Raw genomic sequence first — 26,093 nt, forward strand, 5'->3', positions numbered from 1 at the left:
AATAAATAGATTGTTATTTTTAGAAAGTAATCATAAATGGGGAAAAGATTGCATTGGCGTTCTAACTCTTAAAATTAAACAGCAATATAGTGGTATGTTTTAGAAGATAGTTTATTGAAAGTTAGATGTTTCACAAGCTGAAATGCATTATTCTTAAAATACTTTAATCTATTGCTTTCATATATCAAATCTGACATTCTAAGACCAATTTCTAGTTAAAATGAAATCTTTTGATCTTTGCAGTGCTGAAGGAAGCCACATCTCTGGACAGAGCAATGGTCGGGATCCACTGGCACTTGCCAAGGCTGTACAGGTCCACCATGATACCCAGCATACAATGTACTTTGCATAAAACCTGCTGAGTTTCCAGCCATTTCCAGCATATTGTGCTGTTCTGAAACGTCCTTAGTGCTTTTTTTATATAAACTTGTAAGGGCCAAGCAGGTTTCAGACAGCAATCTACCAGCGAAAAAGATGCAATGCACTGAATGACTCATTTAAATAATTAGTATTTAAATGCACAGAGAAATGAGCCATTGTTCTTCATAATCTATCAGAAGCACTATACAAGGACAACTGTGGTGGTTTTTTTTCCCCACCATAATGATTTTATATTTTTTACCTCAAGGCTAGAAGGCTGAACATCATAGGGGAAAATTGCATGAATGACTTTGATTGTTACTACATTCAGTAGCAAGATTTGATATTGTGTGTTTTCTTTCTCTGTTTATACGAGGTAACACTGTTGTATAACTCCTATCTATTTTTAATCTTTTACAAAAGGACTCTATGTGTTTTTGTGTGTGTATCTGTGTGTGTGTATATAAGTGTGTGAGAGCAAGAGAGAGAGAGAGATGGGCATTAGGGATTCTTTATAGCTAGTTCAAGTCTATCAATTGTGCAACAGTTTCGAAGGGAATCTTTGAAACTGTACAACTATAAAGGTGCAAAGTGTTTCCAAACTATACAAGTACAGGCAACCAGCATTATGCCCTCATAATTGCAAAGTTGTTCTTATGGTCCATCTTTGCAAGGCTTAAGTTCTTGTGATTTGGATTGTTCAGAGATCGGGCTGTTACCCATATGGTTGAGGTTTGTGGTAGAATATAAAAGGAAGTTTAAGTGTAAATAAATCCAATATTTATCATTAAATAAATTATTTTAGACCCTGTGGTTCTGAAATGTTTTGGTACCAGCATTGAAAAAATCCTCCCAATATGTAAAATATCAGATGTACCAGTCCTATTAATGGGTGTCCTACATCATTGCCTCAATCCATTTGGTGATCTTTTCATTGTTTGATTTCTTTTGATGCATAATGGCCATCAGTGTGGTCTGACCCCAGTTGCTGTGAACTACCCAACCACAACATATTTCCCATATTTATTTAATGACAGGTCAGTCATGAACAGATTGTCAGTCATCTTGGCAGCCCCTATTGCCACTGATAAACTCCATTCCTTGTACTAGTGAATTTAATTTGTTTTTAAATAGGAATTTTGCACTACAAGCTTAATCTTTGTAATTTTTACCTTAAACCTTGATCGTAGCTGAATTTAGTACAATTCTTTCATATGCAATTGATGGACAAAGTTCCTCATTAGAATTACATTTGACACAAGTAAGTTAGTAATTAGGAAAAGATGCTCAATAGAATAATATATATGCTGTGGAGTGTACTGTACTTGCATATTTTGAAAGAAAACAATCCTTTAATTTTTTATGCAACATTTTAAATTGTACTTGTCAGATTTTTTATTGCTGTTGTTCATCAGCATCAGAAGCTTCTAAGCATTGATAGTTTGCTGCAGTAAGTTTTCAGTGGAGTAACATTTAGATACCTACTTGATTGATTATTGCAGAAACCAGTATGGTGCTTGAAAAATACTTGACTGTATTTATATTGAGGCTTTTGCCAGCTGGACTGTCCATGATCACTTTATAGCTTAGGGAAGAAAGATATGGTCAGCTGTACTCAGAAGAAGACCAAAACTGTGGTTATAATACTACAGTTCACTCTTGGAAGAGATATTTTAATTTGTACATGCAGTGGTCTTTTTTATTTGAAGTTGAGCATACTTTTTGCATTTGAAGTTTTGTGCAATATATGTTTAAAAACCTTCAACTGCAAGGCAAAGGCTGTAGAAAAGGGTTTTGTTGGCTAAGCATATGGGCAATTAAAAAGCAGTAATTTAAAATTTCCAGTTTGGTTCTCAAGGATCTTGGTAAGGGATATTGATTTATTACGTGGTTCCACATCCTCGTATGCAATTTTTCATGGGTTGTGACCTTTGTCTTTTTGTAGCATAGGAATGTTTTGTTTTCTAAGCAAGCAAAGCAGCATTTTGCTAAACTAGCTTATAAGACTGCATCAGGAGAGTAAATCTTTGTTTTATTCATTCAATCATGACACAAAAAATTATACAGCTCCATACAATTTTTAAAAGCTAGCTTTTCATTTAGTTTATTTCAGCATTCCATCGATGAAGGTACTAATAAGGAATCTTAATCTTGAAATATTTTTGTTGGGCTACTTCTGATGCAACAGTTGATTGTTATTTTTAAAAAAGACAATGTATGGTTTATCTGATCTTCAGATGAATCCTTTTGTAACAACAGTCAAAATAATTTATCAAATAATGTCCTTTCCCTTAACACTTAAAATTATTTTTTGACACTTGAAATGACTCTATACAACTGTTTAACTCGGTGACCTGTTGTATTTTTATTACCGTATCTGTCTGACATTACATTCAAATTTTATCATTTTTCAAATGGCAAAATATAATTTTAGTTTCTAAATTGGGATTTTGCTGACAGTTGTATCCAACTAGAAACAAGATTTTTGATTTGTCTATGGAAACTTTATAATACACTTTGCAGTATGTGTTGCTGAAGAAATGGTTATATATTCAACGAACTTCTAAAGGGATACTGGGGTTATAACAATGGCAGTAATTTGAGCAGTAAGGAGGCCATGTTACTTATCGCTTGACTGAACTTGCACTTTTTAATAAATTGTGTTTTTCAACATTTTTGGGATTATACCATTGATACAACTACAGTATAGTTTACAGTATTCCAGTCTATAGAAAGTTTTTTTAAAATTAAGTTGAAGTACATCTTCTGTCTTCAACACTTTTTCAGTCTTAATGCAGTGAATTTTTACCAGCAGACTGATGCTTTATGGTATTCAGCCACCAGTATTTTGTAGCCAATTTTCCAAACTAGCTTTCGTATTGTGAAATGCCTCTACTTTCCAGAATAGACTGCTTGAACTAGACGTTGCCTAGGAAAATAGATAGAGATCATAAAAACAATAGTTTTAAAGAACATAAATATCAGTAATTTTCAGAATTCATCTTTGAAATGGCTCTCCATAAAAATGCCACTTCCTGTTTCCTAAATACAGGAGACAACCATCAGGTCTTAAGACTGTGTAGAGAGGCAAGTTTTATTGAGGGTGTATTTATACATCAGTCAATATCAGTTGTATTAAATTTCTGTGATATTGGATCCATGTCTTCAAAAGAACACCAGAATAGTTTTGCAAATATAAAATGCAGACAGCTGGGACTTCAGTGTATTGCAGTATTCTATTTCTATTTGTTTACTCTTAGATAGTCAAATGACTATCTAAATTTCAATAACTGTCGTAAGATTGATCCGAGGCAGAAGTTGTAATTAAGAATGAGAGTAATTGACATTTATTTTTACATTTTTTAATTTGTAAGGATATGGTAAATGCTGCTCAAGTTATGAGTGTGCCTGTTTTAATCTGGTTTTTATTTCCTGCATGCAGAATTTAAATACCAGGATGCAGTCAAATAATATAAACTTTTGACTGTATTCCATAAATACAAAATCAATTTCAATTTTTTTTTTGGGGGGGAGGAGGGTGGATATGAATTTGTAGCTTTATGACCGGAACCACAAGATGATTTTTGAAGTTATAAATGGTCTATAACAATATTTCCCACCAGCTAAAATTATTGTATTTGAAAATTTGTATAAAGACTGGAAGTTTATTTCATAATAAAATTATGTTTCTCTGCTCATAACTGAGAAGCATGAGTGTACCTGCTGAAAAATGAATATCTAATGGTGCAATCTAGAAATCAAACTGATTAAAACAGTTACTGAGAAAGTGTAACAGCTTGGTGATCCATTGTTAACTTCACAAGTCTGATACCTATCTGCAGTTTGACTGAATAATTTTACTAAAACATGGAATTTTACCAATTTCAAGTTGGTGTGCTAAATCGTGGTGCAGTGAATAAAAATGTTTGCAATTTGTTTAGAAACAAAAAATAGACGTAAGTATTAATGTCATTCTTTGCATTGACCATATTCATACGTACATATAATGCACATTGGATGAAAAAAATGTTAATGTGCAGAAGGCACTATTCAATTATTATGCCTGCACTATTTACGGACAGCTGTCGTTCTACTCTATACTTCTGCATTGTCCCACGCTATTTTGACATTTGTTACGGTCTCCCTGTTTTTTTATAAATGTTTCTTCCAACGCGCCATTTTGTTGTAAATTTAAACCATTACCATCTTGCCGACTATGGCTTTTGATCAAAGTGTTTATTTATTCATATGACATAACAAAAATCCTTCTGATTTATATTCATTCAAGGCATTCATTTGATTCTGTTGTCCTCTTTGTCCCATTTCTGATTTTTTTTTACTAAAAATAATTTGAATAAATTCATGCAGTCAGTTCATCCTTCTGCCTTGAAACAAGCATATTGCTTCTAATATACAAAAAAAAAAGCTACCTTAAAATAAACACAATGTTGAAAATATTCAGCAGATCATACAGAGAGAGCTGGTGTTGGTGTTTCAGGTCAATGGTCTTTTTTTCTGCTGAGTATTTCCAGCAATTTCTATTTTTGTTACAGATTTCCAGCATGGTTTCAATCCTGTTATGCCAGATTTAGATTTGTGATTTAGTGAAGCATTAAGTATTTATTGATTTAAATAATTACATTAAGATCTAGCCATAAATTTGCACACATGTCCATTTATGGCGTCATTGTTGAAAGTCCCATTTGTTAATTACAATTTACTTGATTTTTATTCCAGTTTTCAAGAGTTTTTATTCTTTCCACTACTCCAATTATAAAAATGAATGGTATATCAAGTAGAGTTGGTGATTCACCTCTAGCAGCCCAATTTCCATCCTGATTCCCACTGCTATCTGTGCAGCATATACATGCTCTTCCTATTATGATATGGCTTCTCCAGGTATTCCAGCTTCCCCTCATGTCTCTAAAGATATGTTAGCTGCTAGATTAATTGTCTACCCTAAGTATAGCTGGGTAGAAGACAATCAGAAAAGTGGTAGTAGGAGAACCAGAAGGGTGGGGTACTGAAGGGCATGCAGGAGAGAACGGGTAACAGGGATATAACTGGGGCACTGGGATTGGTGGGATTGCTCAGATAGCTCACCTAGATTCAATGGGCAGCATAGCTTCCTACAAAATAAGGAAATATAGTCTAACAACAGTTTGCATCACAATGAGTATTAATTATTTTTTGTGCCATATTTTGCATTAGATGACAGGAAAATGGTGAGATTGGCTGTGAGTAGGGATGAACCACCTTGATGATCGGTAGGTTCAGTAGCTCCAAACTGTTTGCTGGTACTTTAAGCATGGCTACAGGACCATAGATCACTCTACGTTATTAGCCAATGATACCCAGAGGCAGACTGTCCTTCAGGAATCAGTGTATTTAATCATCAATGGAATTCAGTACCTGGAAAATTATTTTAAGGTGTGGAAGCTGCATATTCTTTGCAATACTTAAGTGGAAGGCTAACAAATCAATTTTAAGTACATCATGAGCCCTAATTTTTCCAGTTTCCAATTGCTATGAGTATTGTTGAGAATAGAAAGCATCAATAAAGAAAATCATGAGTGAATTACTTATTACCAATTATAGTAGTTTTATTGCAGTTTTCATCTCGTTAACCTGCCCAGAAGGATTATCATTCTGAAATTCTCTTGTACTGTTTTGTTTTCCTTTCTAAATTGGCTCTTGTCATCTATCAGTGATAGATTTCTTAATGAATGCACCACCGTAAAATTTTATAAATGCCCTAATGTATGTTGTCATTTTAAAATTGATCATTGCATGTTTTGTGATATACATTCATAATGTTTTCGGATAACGATTTTTATATGAGGTGAAGTTGAGAGGGTTTGGGTTTTGCAGAAAAAAAACTGGAGTCTAGAATTTGTAAGTAATATTGTAAATTAGCCTGGTAATCATGAAAATCATGAATTTAATGCCCTAGCCCTTGCTGTTTGAAAATACTTTGAAGGTATTTCATGCTGCATAGTTCTGCTGTAAACAATTTTTGTGTAATTCATTGGGAAAGCTGTTGATAAGATGTATGCATTCTTCAATGAAGTTGGAAAAGCTTTTCTTTTTGTTTACATGTTTAGATAAGTGCTGTTTTGATTATTTTATTGATTTTGTGTCTACCAATACGAGGTACTCTCTTGAGCTGTAGGAATGGAAACTGTGTGGTAACCTCTAATGGTAAAAGAAGTTGGCTGATTGAATTGCAAGTCTATTGCAATATGACTTTTAGTCTGCAGGGACAATTTGTGTTCACATGACAATAAAAAGTGGTATTTTTATGCCGAAACTTGTAAAGTCTAACAACTTAATTGTCTTTTTTTTCCTTTTGGTTGTGAGACTGACATGAGTTACAGGGAAAATTGTGGGCTGTGGAGAATCGGGATGGAAACTGATGCCAAAGAATATTGCCAGGGGTGCTGGTCTCCAGGTAGTACTGAATCCACCAGAATCTTGGAATTTACCCAATTTTGGTTGCACACTTGATAATGATCAATATCACAGTTGATTTTGGAACAGCTACTTGCTTAGGATCAAAGAATAAAATTCAAAGATGTCCTAGTCAATAGAAGATGCTTATCTGGGAAGAAAAAAAAATCCCTTGTGATAGCCAAAGAATTGTCTTATAAAATCACTGGATTACATAGATACATCAGCTGCCTGTATATGCCTGGTAATCTTTTACATCTCACTGACATGCCAACCAAATATAGCCTGGCCAGTCAGCTTAATCAGAAGCAATCATGAAGGTGGGAAAATAAACTCTTGAAAAAACAATTTTTTAAAAAGCCAGACATCTTTGTGGAAGGCATTTAATGCTTAACCAATATGGTTGTATTTTTAATGAGTTCATAGAAGATTGATTGAGTTCACATTCAATGTCATCTGTACGAATTTTTAGAATGCTATTGACAAATTCCACATTAATAGTCAGTCAGACCTCATATTTCCATAGCATTATAAAAAATTGTATCAAGGACAAAGAGCAGAGTGTAATGGTAAACAGTATTACAGGGTAAAACGCAAACACGAGGAATTCTGCAGATGCTGGAAATTCAAGCAACAGACATCAAAATTGCTGGTGAATGCAGCAGGCCAGGCAGCATCTCTAGGAAGAGGTACTGTCGACGTTTCAGGCCGAGACAGGGTCCTGACGAAGGGTTTCGGCCGACTGTACCTCCTCCTAGAGATGCTGCCTGGCCTGCTGCGTTCACCAGCAACTTTGATGTGTGTTACAAGGTAAAAGGTGGTATACATTTGGTGTTTTCATTGTAGTCAGTGGCCTGAGAGACAGTGGGATAGTTACCATATTTAATGACTCAATAACAAGATCCTGGTGACAAAAGCTCCCGTTAAGTTGCAAGTTTAGAAGTAAATGCTGCAATTTACCCAAATTTAATATGAAATGCAATCTGAATAATGGAAACTACAAACAAGACTTAGCAATGCCAAGAGATAATTACACACTTCCACAAACGGAGAGGAGCTAATTGTTTTAGAGAAAAGGGTGTGTCAAATTTTCAGCCGACGTTTCGGGCCGAGACCCTCCGGCAGTGGTGAGTTTGTCTCCTATCAGACTACTAGTAATATGCAAGCCTCAGTACTCTGGAAGACTGCTATTTGCATGCATTCTCAGCCTGCACTCTCTTCAAGATTATGCTGGAAGAAGTACAAGCAAGTATACCTAATAACCCCTCTTCTCTATAACCCTATCATTGTTTCAGAATCAAGTGAAATATTCTGGGTTTTTTTTAGGTTGCTTGTTTTAAATCACATCTGGCTTTGGTGACAACATAACACGTGGTATCTAACTTAACATAATGTGCTACCGAAACTCTAGAAAGCTACACAAAGGATCCAGCAGTGAACTTTGTTTATTCAACAGAAATGTTAACCAAAAACCTATTTGGTCGATGTCTGAGGTTAATTATGAGCAATTTATTATTCTCTTTAGAAATTGTCGTCCCTTTCGTCAAAGGATGTTTGGAAACACTTCCTAGTCATACCCTGGGTGAAGGAGATGGAGTGAACAAGCCATAGCTGTAGGTACTGCAGGTGCCTGTATCTGTCAGTAAGAATAGGGAGTCAGAAGAAAATTGAGAGTAGAGTTCTGGATATGAATCACGTTCAGCTGTTTTCCACCATGGTGAGGCTGTGCTAATGGAAAGACGAAATCTGAGTCAGAACGTGGGCGGTTGTGAACGAGAAAGTGGTAACCTGAAGTTGTAGGATGCAATATCGTAAAGAATTCTTCAGTGTGCTTTCCCTGCATCTTACAGTGGGTCCCGTTGCAGAAGTGCAGGTCGTGGGAGGGAGAAATAAACTGGCTGGAAACGAGACGTTCTGGGTGGCCCCCTCCCCCGTTCAGTCCGAAGGGACGATCCTGCCTCCCTGTTGCCTATCAATAACGAATCGCGACCCTCGGACGGGGCCGATCCGATGCGGTCTGCGCGGCCGCTCCGCTCGCAGAACCTGCAGCGGAAGGTGGCCGTTGCTGTCTCCTCAAGGACCGCGATGTGGCGCTCCAAGACCCTGTCCCAATTTGTACAGTACCCCCGCTGTTGACTGACTGAACCCCCCATCCTCTCCTTGTCTCCCTCTCCCCTCCCCTCCGTGCGAGGAGAGGAGGTGATTGGAGGCGAGAGAGGAACTTGGGCGCCACTCGGGAGCGTCGGGCAGCCGGCGTCTGCGCGCTGCGGGCCTAACGAATGTCCGGGCCGCGCATGCGTGGTGCCAGTGTGTGTTGTGAAGTGGAGTTGCTGCCTGAGGAGGAGGCGAGGTTTTCGGTGTCAGACCGCGGGGAAATCCGCCCTCACACACGGTCTATGGGATGGAAGCGGGGCCAGCGACAGCCGGTAAGCCACCAGGGAGAGGGAATCGGAAGGTGTGTTGTTATTTTTGCTGTGGGGAGCAGAAGGGCTCCGGAGCAGGGTGTGTGAGGGGGACATGCGCACTGGGCTGGTACCGCAGGAGCAAGCGGTGCTAAGAGTGGGACTTAAAACAACACGCTGACTCCAAAATCCGGCGAGGGGGCCGTTTTCTTGGACAAAGTGGCAAAAGAGCCTAAAATTCGCACGTATTCAAACTTTGTGCCGAGTTTCAGGTGATGGAGTACGGAAATTAGGTGGAGGGGTTGCTCCCGGGAGATTTTCCACACTGTGTGCATCAAGCTTGTGCATTTTAATCGTTCGTTAGGAAAGTCACCGTGAGGGAAATAAAGCACAGTATAATGCAAAGGTTGACTTTGTACTACCTGATGTTAAATGATGACGGCAGTCTGAAGGCTGATTAAATATAAACAATTTTCTTAGTAGTGAAAACATTTCGTGTGCGCGCACCTTGCTCGTTTATAGGAGTAGGTTGGTAAGGGGAAGAATGCTGTTCAGTGTTTTTGATGGGAATTTTTCGCGGAACAAATATTCAACTTTGGAAAGTCATAGCCGACGCGTAATCGTGTTCCGTCGTCGTCGGGTCAGGTAGCCAAGCTGCAAATCTTTCTTGTTCACTGTGAATACAGGCTTTTGATGACTGTGACTTGTTAAACAGATGTCTACAACACTAGATTTTATTGTTTTAGCGCGGTCTGTCCCTCAAACAGTCATTGCCATATATAAAACCTTAGTATTTACACATTGGTGGTCGTGTCGGCAGCAGTGAGTTCACCATGAATTCGCTGTGAAACATTTTGCCTTGTTGGTCGTGTTCTTGCATCTACAAGATGGTGTGGATTCAAGTTAAAGTCCAGAGATACGAATCTCCTTGTGCGACATTGCCGGAAAATGCTATGCTGTTTTCTGCATGAGATGTTAAAAGCCTTTTCAGGAAGACACAAAAGATCCCATGCCAATGTTTAAAGATAAGATTTTCTGGAATCTTAAGCAATACCTCAGCTTTCTCTACCACTTAACCATATCATTTACACAGTTATCTGTTTCCTCGTGGTGTGTGCAAAGTGTAAACACGAGAATGACTAAACATCCAAGTTATTAGTTCCCTGTATTTCAGAACCAGTACTCCCAATTTCAATATGTGACTTTAGGAAGATATTGGGTAGGACATAATTCACAGTCGCTGGGATCTTTTCAATTGTAGGTGTAAAAGCACCATTACTGGTGTCTTTATGTTAAATTAGTAGAAGTGGTTGAACGATCAATAAGCAACAAACTTCTGGTTTAATATGGTACTGGTAATGCCTAGTAACTACTTATTGGCTGCAAAAATTGGTGAGAATGAGGAACGACCCGATGTTTGGACAATTTAAGTGCCAAGCCAGATTGAAAGGGTCAGGGTGTCAAGACTGGAGACAAGGCAAGTGCCAGTTCTGTTCGCTGCTCTGTGACATTTGCTCAGTTCCGCGCTGAACTGACTGTAGCCTGCTCCGGCTGCAGTGATGCCTGCCTTCATTTTCTGTGGTCTCACAACATTTACTCAGGTTTGTGATGAACCGAGGCTGTGGCTGCAGCTGCAATAATGCCTGGCTTCGTGGCTTTTGTAAAACTTCAGTTCTGAAGCTATTTACTTTTATTGTTTGCATGATTTGGTTCCCCCCCCCCACCCCCGCGCCATTTGGTGTTGATGGTCTTTTTCTTTCTTTCTTTTTCAATCTTTTAATTAAATTTCAAAATTAATTAACATACAATAATAGTAATGAATCATAGAGATCGGGATTACAATAATAACAGTTAACATGTACAAGCACAGATTCCAAGTAACAAATATAGTTTAGCTTCCCAATCTCATAGTAATTGACCATGAAGAAGGTGTTTTATAAAGAGAGGGAAAAAAACTCTAAACTTAAAAAAACAACTAAACTAAAAAAAAACGAAGCTTGGGCTGTCATAATACATCAGCTAAAATTATTATTTGTCATTAACCCCGCTCCTCTATACATGGAAAAATTGCTACAAAGGATTCAGAAAGGGTCAACTTACATCATATGAAAATATTGAATAAATGGCCTCCAAGTTTCTTCAAATTTAACTGAGTGATCCATAGTACCACTCCTAATTTTTTCCAAGTTTAGGCATGCTATCTTTTTAATGGGTTCTTTTGAGGTTTCTTTGTTTTGTGGCTGTAAGGAGATGAATCTCAGAATTGTATAATGTATGCATTGATAATAATTGAACTTTGAACACGTTCAAAATCATTGGCAAGATAAGAGAAGGTTTTTGGTAGGTGTTTGTTGAGATTGGAACATAAGTCTTGAATAATGTGCACAGGTCCACTGCAGCATTGGATAAATACTCAGGAAAAAATTGGAACAGAGCAGAGTCGGATTAACTAGATTGCTCTTTGAAAGCTGGCACAGACTAAATAGTTGCCTTCAGCATTTCCTATTATTCTCTTAAATTAACCAAAATGCTCTGTCAGGTCCTGAGGGTGTAAAAGAACATCATTTAACCTTCAAATATATGCATTTTTTTCATACTTTTTATTGTGGTATTGTAAGTGCTCACTGAATCATTTGTAACTTTTTAATTAATCAAATTTAATTTAAATCTGATATGGCCAAGAAGATCTTTTCTGTGAAATAGGTGTTTATTTCCCAGACTCTCATGCTGCAGTGTATTGAAGTGTGTGGGTGTCATAAATGAAAATGTTGCCTATTTGCAAGTTGCTGCTGATGTAATTGAAGTAAGTTTGAAATGCTTTGCCCTAAGTCATACTCAAAACGTTCACAAATAAATAGATTTTCCCTAGATACTCTGGGGATATTTGGTGTAAATTCCAGTTCCACGGAGGAGGTACAAACTCCGTACAGAGAGCACAGAAATTGAACCTGGATCTCCGGCACTGTCATTGGCTGAATCAAAGATGGTGACGAATCAGCATGTAGCAGGAATATTGAAAATCTGGCTGAGTGGTGCCACAGCAACAACTTCTCATTCAATGTCAGCAAGTCCAAGGAGCTGATTATTAACTTCAGAAGGTGGAAACCAGAGGTTCATGTCCCAGCCATGGGGATCAGAGGTGGAGAGGGTCAGCAATTTTAAATTCCTCAGGATTATCATTTCAGAGGATCTTTCTTGGGTCCAGCATGCAAGTGCCATTACGAAGAACGTATGGCAGCGCCTCTACTTTCAAAAAAGTTTGTGAAGATTTGGCATGACATCTAAAACTTTGACAAACTTCTATAGATGTGTAGTGGAGATCGTATCGACTGGCTGCAGTGCAGCCTGGTACAGAAACACCAATGCCCTTGATGTAACTTCATTGGACATGTGATTAGGAAAGAGGAGTTAGAATGCACGGTAATTATGGGAAAGATTGAAGGGAAGAAAGCAAGAGGAAGACAAAGACAAATGATGATGGAGACAACAGCCAGAGAACTGGAAATGAATACCAATGAATTGATCCACTTGACCCGAAACAGGAGTGTGTGGGCCATGGCAGTCAAAGCTCAAACTGGGCATGGTACCTGTTGATGATGATGAATGCCCTTGAACGGGGGAAAAAAAAATCTATAAAAGGTAGTAGAAACACCCAGTCCATCACGGGTAAAGCCCTCCCCACCATTGAGCACATCTACACAGAGCACTGTTGCAGGAAAGCACCATCCATCAGCAAGGACCCCCACCATCCAAGCCATGCTGTCTTCTCACTGCTGGCATTGGGAAGAAGGTACAGGAGCCTCAGGACTCACACCAACAGGCTCAGGGACAGTTATTACCCCTCAACAATCAGGCTCTTGAAACAGAGGAGATAACTTGCCTTCACTTGCCCCCTCAACCTATGGACTCACTTTCAAGGACTCTTCATCCCGAGTTCTTGATATGTACTGCTTTTTTTTGTACTTGTATAGTTTGTTATCTTTTACACATTGGTTGTCCGTCCATTTGGGTGCTGTTTTTCGTTGATTCTTTTGTGTTTCTTGGAGTTACCTGGTATGCCCATAGAAAAAAACAAATCTCAAGATTGTATATGGTGACATATTTGTACTTTGATAATAAATTTATTCTAAACTTGATGGATTGATCCCATTAAAATCACTCCTTGCCTTGCACATGGTCAGAACCAAGATCACATGTACATTGAAACATACAGTGAAATGTTTTGTTTGCATTTACAACCAGTGCTCCCAAGGATGTGTGTGGGGCGGGTGCAGCCTGTATGTTCAACGTGACCTGTCTAAATCTGTAGAGCTGGCCTTAAATATTTTGTGTTGTGATTGTCAGCAGCTGCAGCTTTCTACATTTTAAAAAAAAACAAATCAATCAATTGAAAACAATTGAAGAAATGGCAAAAAAGTCTATTTATATTGTAGTCTTTCTAGGCATAGTTTGTGATTCTTGCACATGATATTAGATTTCACTATTGCCAACTAATTTTGTTGGGTAACTAACAATCAGTTAACCTGGACTGTACACACCGGCTGTGTGGCAAAAAAAGAACAGCACTTCTTCCACCTCAGACAACTGCAGAAGATCAGCATGTGCCCCCCCAAATCCTCAAGACCTTCTACAGGAACAAGATTGAGAGCATCCTGACTGGCTGTATCACTGCCTGGTACAGGAACTGCACCAACCTTGATCACTGGCCATTGCAGAGAGTAGTACGGACAGCCCAGCGCATCTGTGGATGTGAACTTCCCTCCATTGAGGACATTTACAGTAGCAGGTGCGTAAAGAAGGCTTGGAAGATCGTTGGGGACATCAGTCACCCCAACCATAAACTGTTTCAGCTGCTTCTGTCTGGCAAACAGTATCGCGGCATTAAACCCAGGACCCAACAGGCAATAAGGCACCTTCTTTCTACAGGCCATTAGACTTAAAAATTCATGTCTGTACATGACGCAAAGATTTTTTTACTCCCTCACATGGGACAGATGTAAGTTTTAAATTCAAAACTTCTAATGTCTCAGTAAAATAAAATTATGTTGTGTTCAGCACTTTTTTTGCAGTGGTTTCACCCTTTTTCTTGCTTGCTTGTTGATGATTCTTACTAGGGTGTATTTCTATGGGTATCAATAGCCTTTCAGTGACTAACAGGTCTGCCCTTTCTTGATATATTTAGGAAGCAGGCGCCTTGACTTGTGAGATTGTTCCTGTCCTTATCAGACCTCCATGTGTGCATGTGTACATTAATTCCTGTTTATCTAGATGTGCAGTGTCTAGACAAAGGATCTTCAATACTATTTTGATTGGTTGCTAGTGTCCTGTTATATTGTACAGTGAAACAGTTTTATATTCGCAACTTTGTCATTCTATTCACTGCTATTCTGATGTGACACAACTGCCCATGGCTAAAATTGAAATGGCAGTTATAATACATTTGGAAAATGACACTGCGTAAGTATTAAACCAGCTCTTAAGTGTTCCTGCTCTTCTGCATTGTCCAGTGCATTTTTTTTCCTATCTCCATTATTAAGTTCATTGAGTTCATTAATGAAAGCTTTGTGGAAACCACTTAACTCCCCCCCCAAAAAAAAGGGACAGGATCTTCCTGGCAAGATAGTCACATCTTATTAATCAATCTAGGAAATTTTGAAGGACAACCTTCTCATCCCAGAAATTCACCTGGTTAATCTCCTCTGGACTACCTCCAGTGTAAATTTTTTTAGGACAGTTTTTTCGATGAGTAAGTTGTCACCAACACTCAGAACAATTGCAACAGTCCTTTCTATTATTAATCTCCAACCCCTTTGCAATGAAGGACACAATGCTATATCTTCTTACTTGTAGCTGCTGTTAACTGTGATTTATGCACTGAAACATATCGATCTCTCCATACTTCACTCATTGCAGTCTCTCTCTGATTACACAATAATCTGCCTTTTGACATACATCTCTTTTGAAAGACATTTCCCTGTATTAAACTTCACTTGCCAGTCTTTTGCCTCCTCATCCAATGTCTCCCCTGTTGCAGGATCAGAGTACTTTTATTGCAATCAGCCTTTTTACTGATTTTCCTATCGTCTGACAGATTTGTAAATTGTACCTAATGTTCATTCCTTCCAGGTTATTACTGTAAATAACAAACAGTTGCAGACCAAGAAATGCTCCCTGAATTATACTAATTACATCCTTCCAGCCTAATTTCTATGAAACAGCCAGTTTTCCCTTTCACGTTGTGCAATAGCATAGGCTTTTAATTTGTTTATCGTGCTCCTGAAGTACCTTGTGAAATGCTTTTTGAAAATTGAAATATACTACATCTACATGCTCTCCTCCTTCAGTTCCCTCTTCCATCTTCAACGAATTTGAACAAGTTTGTCAAATGTGATTTACGATAATCCAAGTTTGTTAAAAAGATTCTCCTACAGTTGCCTACAATTTCTACATTTAAATCTGCCATTTCCTGTGGCAGTCTATTGTCCCAAATTGTATTCATTATATTATGTGTTTTCCCTCCACCAGATCAGAACGTGTTGATTTCACTGTCCTCTAGTAACTATGGTACATTATACAGCTTAGTGGAACACCACTCATGATTCCAACCTTGCCTGTTGAACATCATACCTGTATAAATGGTACAGGCAACCCCCACCCCTGTTACAACTGTTTGGGTAACTGATACTTGCCCTTACAGAATTAAATACAGAGGTATAGAATAAAATTTGCTCTTAACCGAATTACGAATTACGTGGGGGGAATAAAAGCAAACTCTCAGATGACGTCGCTTTGCATTACAGAAATTCTTGATGCAGCAGCTTGAAATTCCAGCATCTGCAGAATTCCTCGTGTTTGCGTTTTTAAATTCTTGATGCAGACTGAATTCTGTGAAAGGCAATTACTCCTTCCCCCATAAAGCATGGGTTACCTGTGGTTCCACTTCCACATCTTCTTTGTAATTAGTTTAATTATACTCTATGCTAGTTAGATGATTTTAAAGGACTGTTAAGAATTAATACATTGTTATGGGGCTAGAATCCCATATAAGGATGACTGGGTAAAATTATTAGTTATCTAGTTGATTTAAAAGAAAAAGAATAGGAACATTAACCTGAAGAGACCATTCAATACAATTTATCTCTATATTACTTTGTTCCTGCATAATTTCTTTGTGTCAAGGAATCTGTCTTTTTGTTTAAATACCTTAAGTGCTATGGCCATTGTAGTCATCTGTGTTATGGAATTAAACAAATTTGCCCATCTCAATGAAGAAATTTCTCCTTATCTCAGTCCTAAATCACCTAGCCTATAACTATGACTCCTGCTTTTAAATCCTACCTTTCATTTAAAACAGGGCCCTGTGTTCATCGTATCGTCCTGCAAGGGTTACAATATTTCAATAATCTCTCGTTCTAAGTATTCATCCTATCACTCATACAACAGTCCTACCACCTCAGGAATTAGTTTGGTGAAACTTTCCTTTCATTCCTTCTCTTCATTAAAATCCTTGGTTTCATAATTTCTAAGAAGTTATTTGTGTTCACTTCTGTGAAGATAGAACAAAAGTGTTTGCTTAATTGGTTTGCCGTGTCTTTGTTCAACTATTACAAAGTTACCTTATTCTAATTGTTAGGGACTTTATTTTGCCTCCATTAATCCTTCCCTTTTTATATATGCATAGAAGCTTTCACAATTTGCTTTTGTTTTTCTGCAAATTTACTTTGATAATTTGTTTTTGTTCTCTATCAACCTCCTGGTCCATTTTTGCTGAATTCTGACTGCAGCAGTTCCATAGGATGGTCTGTTTGAATCAAATACTATCCCTAAATGTTGTTATCTGAGATTGGAGCGCTTGCTTTCTTGTGTTTTGCAATGTATAGCTGTAGTAGTTCCTCTATTTGTAGTTTAGGAAATAGAAGAAACATAAGAAACACTCAGCGGGTCAGGCTGCATCTGCAGAAACAAAACTGGAGAAGATAGAAAACAAGTTAGTTTTGAGCAGCTATAGTATATGAATTCATTTGGTCCCACTATAGAAATTCCCTTTGTTCAATTTATCCTTCCCCCACTACTGAAAATTAACTTGTCGTCTTTTTATTCCAGTTCAGATTAATGGTCTCAGACCCAAATAGTTAACTCTTTCTCTTTCACAGTTGCTACTAGACCTGCTGAATATTTCCCGCATTTTCTATTTTTATTTCAGGTTTGCAGCATCTGTAGGTCTTATTTTATTATTTTGATTAAAAAAACACTTCTCTGATGCAGCTCTATAGAACTCTGGTTAGGCCACACTTGGGGTTCTGTGTCCAGTTCTGGTCACCTCACTATAGGAAGGATGTGGAAGCATTGGAAAGGGTACAGAGGAGATTTACCAGGATGCTGCCTGGTTTAGAGAGTATGCATTATGATCAGAGATTAAGGGAGCTAGGGCTTTACTCTTTGGAGAGAAGGAGGATGAGAGGAGACATAATAGAGGTGTACAAGATATTAAGAAAAATAGATAGAGTGGATAGCCAGCACCCCTTCCCCAGGGCACCACTGCTCAATACAAGGGGACATGGCTTTAAGGTAAGGGGTGGGAAGTTCAAGGGGAATATTAGAGGAAGGTTTTTTTACTCAGCGTGGTTGGTGTGTGGAATACACTGCCTGAGTCAGTGGTGGAGACAGATACACTAGTGAAATTTAAGAGACTACTAGACAGGTATATGGAGGAATTTAAGGTGGGGGGTTATATGGGAGGCAGAGTTTGAGGGTTGGCACAACAATATGGGCCGAAGGGCCTGTACTGTGCTGTACTATTCTATGTTCTATATCTTTGTTGTTTCCTTTGTTTAGATTTAAGATTCTAGTTTCAGATTTAAGTATTTTTTCCATATCAGAATCAGGTTTATTATCACAGACGTATGTCATGAAATTTTTATATTGTGGCGCCAGTACAGTACAAGACAAAAAAATAAGTTGTCATAAAAAATAAAATAATTAAGTAGTGTGAAAGAGGAATTGGGAAGTAATGTTCATGGACCATTGAGAATCTGATGGCAGATTGTGTCTTCAGGCTCCTGTACCTCCCCCCTGATAGTAGTAATGAGAACAATGCATGTCCTGGATGGTGTGGGTCCTTAATGTTTGATGCTCCCTTTGAGGCACCATGTTTGGAAGATGTCCTTGGAGGGGGAGGCTAGTGCCCATGATGAAGCTGGCTGAGTCAACATATAAATTTTATCATTCTTTGGTCATACTTTCCTGAAGGATCCTGCACAATAAGGTTAATAACTAACCCGGTGTTACTGCAAATATTTGTACATTCAGAATCATTACCCTTATATTTGTCTTTTAATACTTTTAAACAATTTAGCATTGTTGTACTATATCCATTTTTGTCTTATAAAATTAGGTCCTACACACTATTTTGTTGACTTAGACACAGTTCTTCATTCTTACCATTATCACTTGTTTCCACTACTTGTACTACTTCCTTGTCTTTTGTCTTAACCATTCTTGATCTCTTTTCAGTGGGATGCTCCTTTTCCTTGCACCTTTACCCCTCCCCCTTGGTAGCTAAATTAAAGGCCCATTTACCTCTCCAGTTACTTGGTGGAACTCTGGTCCCTGTAAAGTTTAGATGTGAGTGCAAAAGACTCGAGTTGCTGAAATTGGGGGGGGGGGGGGGAGAAGAGAAGAGTGCTGGTAGAGCTAACATCTGTGGAGGCAAAAGGATGGTTGTTGTTTCAGGCTGAGACCGTGCATCAGGACTGAGAGTGTAGAAGGAAGATGGCCAGTACATTAGAAATGAGGAGGAGGAGTGAGGCTTTCCTATCCCATGCCCCACCTAGTTTCATGTGCCCATTATTCATTCCACACCCCCCCCAACTAGTTCTACCTTTCATCTATCAGCCTTTGATTCATCCCTCCCTCCTCCTATGTATCCTAACTATCTTCCTTCTGTGCTGTCAGTCCCAGTGCAGGATCTCAATCTGAGACATAAACCATCCCTTTGCCCCCATGGTTTAGACAAAGCTTGTACTAACAGAACAGATCTTTTTACTGATGCCAGTGCCCTAGGAATGAAAACCCACTTTACCCTCACTACCGTAAAGGTGCACATCCATCTCCTTGATCTTATTATCCTATTCCAATTTGCTAATGTGTTTCTTAATGTAGTTCTTAATCACTCAGTGTCTGAAGATAACCTTAGTTAGGATTATGCGGACCACTTGGCTAGATCCTTACCCTTCCCCTCTCCCCTTCCCCAAAACCGCTTCAAATTCTCTTCCAGCCACAGCAGATATCCCTTGCCATTGGTCCAGCCAGGCAACATAACCTTTTGCTCTTGTGCTCCTGTTTATGTAAGGTGTTGCCCATCTCAATAATTATACTGTCCCTACTATACCCACATTTATTTTCATTCCTACTTGAAAAGCTTTCTGTACCACTGTGCTGCTGTCAGTTTATTTGTCCTCTTCACAGTCCCCTTATGTGTCCACAAGTTTTACAAGAATCTCAAATCCATAGGACAAGTGCAGTGACCACCGCTTCAGTAATGCTCTGAACCCACATGTCTGCATCACATGGTTTCTGTTCATGATCATGTTTGAAATTTTAAGTGGGTGCCAACCTCCCTAAGGTCTCATGATATCTGGAAATGAAACTCCAGCTTCTTAACATAGAGCTGAAGTTACCTCGGTTGCAAATATTTACTGCCAATGCAGTTCACACATATTGTGATAGCAACATTTCTAAAATCTTGACATTTTAATTATATTAGATTATGAGGACACTCAGTCCTCGTTTATTGTCATTTAGAAATGCATGCATTAAAAATGATACAATGTTCCTCCAGAATGATATCACAAGAAACACAGGACAAACCAATACTAGAAACTAACAAAACCACATAATTATAACATATAGTTACAACAGTGCAAAGCAATACTGTAATTTGATAAAGAGCAGACCATGGGCACGGTAAAAAAAAGTCTCAAAGGCCCAGTAGCCTCATCATCTAACGCAGGCAGCAGAATGGAGAAATTCTCCCTGCCATGAACCTCTAAGTGCCGCAAACTTGCAGATGCAGCACCATCGGAAGCACCCGACCACAGCTGACTCTGACTCCGTCCGAGAACTTCGAGCCTCCGACCATCCCTTCGACACCATCTCTGCCGAGCGCTTCGACTCCGGCCCCGGCCTCCAAGCAACAAGCAAAGCCGAGGATTCAGGGCCTTCCCCTCCGGAGATTTCGGACCACACAGTAGCAGCAGCAGCAGCAAAGCAGGCACTTCAGAAATTTCACCAGATGTTCCTCCGTGCGCTCATGTCTGTCTCCCGTCAAATCAGGATTATGCACGGCACCCTACTTGACAAATAACAGACATCACTACCGGAGTGGCTGCTGCAAGCTGCGTTGCGCCGCCTTCTCCTCCTCTCCTCGTGTTTATCTTAATCAAGTTACTTTAGATTAGGTTTATTTAATTTAATTAAAATTTTGGTTAAATGTTATAGGATAACTTAAAGTTTGGCCCACAGTTGGAACGACCAATCACATATACCTTACCCGTGATGTTACTCTGCAGTTTGCTTTTGTTACAGCATCTCCACACCCACAAACCCCACCCCCACGTCCCAAAGTTAAGTGATAGGGGATCATTGTCACTTAGTCCAGAGAGATTTTTATGCCATTGTGTAGAGCATGCAATGGAGTTTTTATCGACCAGGTTGTAGGTAGCTGATTGATGTAACCCTAGGGATTGAAACTAGATAAGTGAATAAAATACTAGCGGATAGTGACCTTAACACTAAATTTCAAGGTAGTTATGGGAAAGGATAAACACCATTCAGAAATTATGTATTGGAATTGACAGAAGGCTGCTTCCAATCTAAAGCCACATTTTCACTGGTTGCACTTCTGCTCCTAAAATACTTCAAATAATCTTGGGAATACAAATTATATTTCAAGGTCCCTCATTGGCCTCCAGGTTCCTTTTGTTTTAAACACACACACACACACACATCCTAAAGGGTTTATCTTGTTTTCCGTAAGTCATAAGAACAGAATTAGGCTTCATTGCCCATCGAGCCATTCCATCATGGCTCCTCTCAACCCCATTCTTCTGATGTTTCCCTGTAACCTTTGAAACTTTGTACTTTATACCTGCAGACAGATCCTGCCAAGCTGGGACAGCTCCTTGGAGGTAAACTTGCATTTGGAAAGTGAGAGTCTTGTAAATGTGTCTCAGGTCCAGCGTGTTCCTGTGAGGATGAAGGGTAAGGAAAGCAGGTCTCAGAAACCCTAGATGTCAAGAAATGTCAAAGGTTTGATAAAGGAAAGGCAGCAGATATAAAGCACTGAAAACGGGTGGACCTTCAGGAGCATAAAGAGTATAAGGAGGGAGGAGGTGTTTTTTAAAGAAGAATTAGGGGGCCATTGAGGGCCATGAAATATCAGCAATCCAAACCTATTTTAAAATACTTAAGAGCAGGAAGGTAGCTAGGGAAAGGATGGGACACTTACATCAAAATACCACTTACTGACTGCAGTACTGCCTTCAATGCCACAATTCCTTAACTTATCAACTCCTAGACTTCTTGGCCAACAACTCATGGACACCTTCCATAAAATTTCAGTTAATTCATATTGTACTGCCCTCATTTTTACTTTTGTTCTCTGAAGCCTCAGATTTCTGGAATTCTTTTTCAAAATCTCTGTCCTTCCACTTCTAGAGTAATTCCTCTTTGTTAGTCCAAAATTTCAATTTGGTCACCACTTGTAATCCTGGATTTTTTTTCATGACGTTATTTGTATAGCATTCAACAGACCCAACACACCTATTCAGAGCAGTAAGTCTTTTACAATTGCTTGTTGAATACTCACTTCTCCCACTTGCCAGAGTGGCAGAGCTGCTAATAGTAAAACATTGAAAAGCAAAAACCAGAATCTACAGATGTCAGTAATTTAAAATAATTGTTTCCATTTCCATTTAATGCTGTCCAAACAGCTGAGAATATATTATAATAAGAGTGACAGAAGTTAGAGAAATGTTAACAAGAGGGTGCAATTTTTAAAGAGTTGTGATTCTCTTTGTGTCATTGTGATTTGCAGCATTCTTACATTAATTGGTTTGTATGTTTTCATCATCAACACAGCAAATTACTTTTGTATCATGGTACAAGTTTACACATCTAACTTTGAAATCATGTGTTCTTGATTAAATGAAAGGAAGATGAGGACACATGGATCGTTCAGAGCACCTGTCAACCAAATTATTTTAAGTAGTCTTTAACAGTGAAAAGAAAATTGGGGGAATCGAGAAGTACGTTTTCTCTTGCCAATATTTTTAAAGATATTGATGCTGTAGTAAAATAGGGACCCACAAACACTGTTTTTTCACCTAAGGGAATTGCACTGCCAGATAGTAAGGATGAGTCCCACTGAACATTTTAGTATATGGATGAGCACTTGAATCGTCACACGTCCAGCACAGACTACAAATGACTATGTGGAGGAATACTTTCTAATTCACTTAGCAAAGACTGAAGACTGTTGAAGTGCACCTAATTGCCAACGAAGCCTCATCTACTGATCCAGTAAAGCAAGCTCAAATCCTTCCTTGGTTGCCAAGGAAATTAAATTCTATCAATTAAATAATGGATTAAAGATCTAATCTGTAATGGAGACTGCACATCTGCCAGCCGGTAAAAACCTATCCAGTCCATCAAGGACTGGATTTTCTTAAACAGTTTGATAAAAATTTTTGATCCATAACAATATGTTTGACTCTTAACTGTCCTAAAGTATGAAGGGAAGCCTCTCAGTTTGAGTGGTCATGAATAAATGACAAATGCTCAGATTGCCAGTAGTGCCCACGTTCTTTCAATATATTACAAAATTCAGAACGTGCATGAACTCACTGATTCTTTGGGAAATTCTGCATGTTTTTGGGTGAAGGGTATAGAGGAATTTTGAACATTGATATGATACTCTTGAGTGCTCAATCTAAATTCTTGCTCGTGCCTAGTTATTTTTCTGATTTGCAGAAGATTGACACCATTCATGATTTGTAAAATTTTCCTATATCCAGTCACCAGCCCTTATCAGTACCTGTAGATAAGAACAACATTTTTATAAATGGAGAATAATAGGAGAGGGACATGGTCTAGGATTGGTAACTTGCTGATTCAATGTTCTAAAATGCTTTCTGTAAGCAAGTGAATATGCTGGGGAAAAAATTATGATTTTAGTATCAACTTCGGCTGCAGACAGGGTAGCTGCAGAGATGATAAATGATGTCTACTCTTTGATGGTTTGTAAATATGAGCAATTTAAGTTCTTGGGGAATAGTGGTCTTGTTAAGTGGCTATATAGCACCGCACACAAAATGCTGGAAGAGCTAAGGCCAAGCAGCATCTGTGGAAAAGAGTGAACAGTAGACATTTAAAATCACCATTCCCCCATTCCTGTTTCCCCCCTCTCACCTTACCTCCTTGCCTGCCTACCACCTCCCTCTGGTGCTCCTTCCCCTTCCCTTTCCTCCATGGTCCTCTACCCTCTCCTATCAGATTCAGCCTTCATTTCTCTCCCCCCCACACATCCTTCTTACTCTGAATTCTCATCTTTTTTTCCAGTCCTGAAGAAGGGTCTTGGCCCAAAACGTTAGCTATTTACTTTTTTCCATAGATGCTGCCTGGCCTGCTGAGTTCCTCCAGCATTTTGTGCGTATTGCTCGGACTTCCAGCATCTGCAGACTTTCTTGTCTTTCTTTGTGCTACAGCAGTGATTCGATATTCATTTCATAACTAAAGGAAAGGTAGTGTTCGGCAACGTAATATTCTCACTGGCTTGACATCCCAAGGTATAAAAACAATCGATTTTAGAAGCCAGAAAGTACAACAACATATTTTGCAAATTCCTATTGTCAGTGCTGGGATTAAAAAATAAATCATATATTCCATGGCTGTGAGATTAATGTTGGCCAGAACTTGCCATTCCAAATAGTTTTATGGACCTTTGTTCATCTACAAAGGCAGGTAGGTCGTGTTTATCATTTTATTTCAGTAAAGTACTTACAGTTGTTTTTAAAGTGTTCACCTAGTAAATATTTCCTACAGAAAACACTCTTCAGTCATGTAGCCGAGAGATAATGTCGCAGCTATATAGGACCCTGGTCAGACCCCACTTGGAGTACTGTGCTCCATTCTGGTCACCTCACTACAGGAAGGATGTGGAAACCATAGAAAGGATGCAGAGGAGATTTACAAGGATGTTACCTGGATTGGGGAGCATACCTTATGAGAATAGGTTGAGCGAACTTGGCCTTTTCTCCTTGGAGTGATGGAGGATGAGAGGTGACCTGATAGAGGTGTATAAGATAATGAGAGGCATTGATCATGTGGATAGTCAGAGGCTTTTCCCCAGGGCTGAAATGTCTATCACGAGAGGACACAGTTTTAAGGTGCTTGGAAGTAGGTACAAGGGAGATGTCAGGGGTAAGTTTTTTTTATGCAGAGTGGTGAGTGCGTGGACTGGGCTGCCGGCGACGGTAGTGGAGGCAGATATGATAGGGTCTTTTAAGAGACTCCTGGATAAGTTCATGGAGCTTAGAAAAATAGAGGGCTATGGGTAACCCTAGGTAATTTCTAAAGTAAGTACACGTTCAGCACAACATTATGGGTCGAAGGACCTGTATTGTGCTGTAGGTTTTCTATGTTTCTATGTGCATGCTTCTAGTTTAATGAGGAAAATTAATAACCATGGAGATGAAATAGTTATTAAATTTCAGCTAGATGGTGCAGGAGGGCTGAAGCACCAGAAGGATGAGCTTCATTTCAAAGGGCTGAATGGCTTTTCATCTTGGTCCTTCTGTGAAGAGGTTCACTAACTTGCTGCTTTGGATGGAGTATTTCTGTTATGAGGGAAGGCTGCATGTGCCAGGTTTGTTTTCCTGTGGTGAAGGAGATTGAGGGCAGCCTTGATGGTGGGATACATTTCTTCAAAGCAGAAGTAACTAAAGCCAGAGCACACAAATGTATAGCAAAGGTGAGTGGTGTAGAAGAGGTTTGAGGAAGAATTTAGGTGGTGGAGGCAGAGACTTGTACATTTAAGTGTCTGGATGAGCACTTTAATCCCCAAGGCATAGGAGATTGTGAACCAAGTTCTGGCAGATGGGATTGGTTTAGAAGTAGGTGCTTGATGAATTGCATGAGCAAAGTGGGTGAAGCACCTGCTTCTGTGTGTCTGACAGTATGGTCATTATGTTGTAGGGCTACATTGGACAGCTGTTTTCATCAACTAGTCTGAATGTTGAGAATGCCTTAGTTTATGTTTCAGGGCAACTTTCAGATGGGTGCCACTTAGCACTATTCGAGGTAAACATTTATATAAAAAAACACACACAAGTCTTTAGAGAGAGTACTCTTTGAAGGATATTTCTGCCAGGTCTAGATCGGTTTTAAGATGGTATTGATTTTTACTGGGAATTGTGTTTTAAAAGCCTAAATCCTAACCGGGTGTAGAAGCAATGACTATTTTTTTCCCCAAGGTTGCTGAATACGATACTATACCATACATTTTTATTGTGTGCCTTGCTGTCATTCTGATTTTTTGGTAACTTGTGAAGCTCAAAACCTAGAAGAGGAATTTGATAGCTAATTTCTTAACTCAATCAACTTTACAGTTTGATAATGGGAGGGTGCTAATATGGTAGCAATCACAATATGTATCTTACCTTGTATATTGGCTTTTCCCCATTCACTTTCTCTTTGTTTTGCAAACAGAAAATGTAATAAATTTAATTTTACAATGGAAAGCAGATTTAATAAATCTTAACTTGCAGTTTTGTTGCATAGAAGGCCACAGATACTTTAAAATGCATCTGTTTTTCTTGAATT

General features: G+C 38.8%; 2 protein-coding genes across 5 annotated transcripts in view; both read left to right on the forward strand.

The window, feature by feature from the left end:
* LOC140190589 (protein argonaute-4) overlaps nucleotides 1-6,681 on the forward strand; it is an 81,151-nt gene extending 74,470 nt beyond the window's left edge. For both annotated transcript variants that reach the window (XM_072247279.1, XM_072247280.1), the window contains exon 19: nucleotides 244-6,681. In XM_072247279.1, coding sequence (XP_072103380.1) covers nucleotides 244-352 — 109 coding nt within the window. In that variant the 3' untranslated portion in view covers nucleotides 353-6,681. The remainder of the gene's footprint in view (nucleotides 1-243) is intronic.
* Nucleotides 6,682-9,129: 2,448 nt separating this feature from the next.
* The window catches only part of LOC140190656 (protein argonaute-1), an 87,794-nt gene continuing 70,830 nt past the window's right edge, over nucleotides 9,130-26,093 (forward strand). For 2 of the 3 annotated variants that reach the window (XM_072247424.1, XM_072247425.1), the window contains exon 1: nucleotides 9,130-9,236. In XM_072247424.1, coding sequence (XP_072103525.1) covers nucleotides 9,212-9,236 — 25 coding nt within the window. In that variant the 5' untranslated portion in view covers nucleotides 9,130-9,211. The remainder of the gene's footprint in view (nucleotides 9,237-26,093) is intronic. The other variant, XM_072247427.1, reaches the window with a different exon arrangement.

This window comes from Mobula birostris, chromosome 30 (genome assembly GCF_030028105.1).
Source record: "Mobula birostris isolate sMobBir1 chromosome 30, sMobBir1.hap1, whole genome shotgun sequence".
NCBI classification, from domain to species: domain Eukaryota; kingdom Metazoa; phylum Chordata; class Chondrichthyes; order Myliobatiformes; family Myliobatidae; genus Mobula; species Mobula birostris.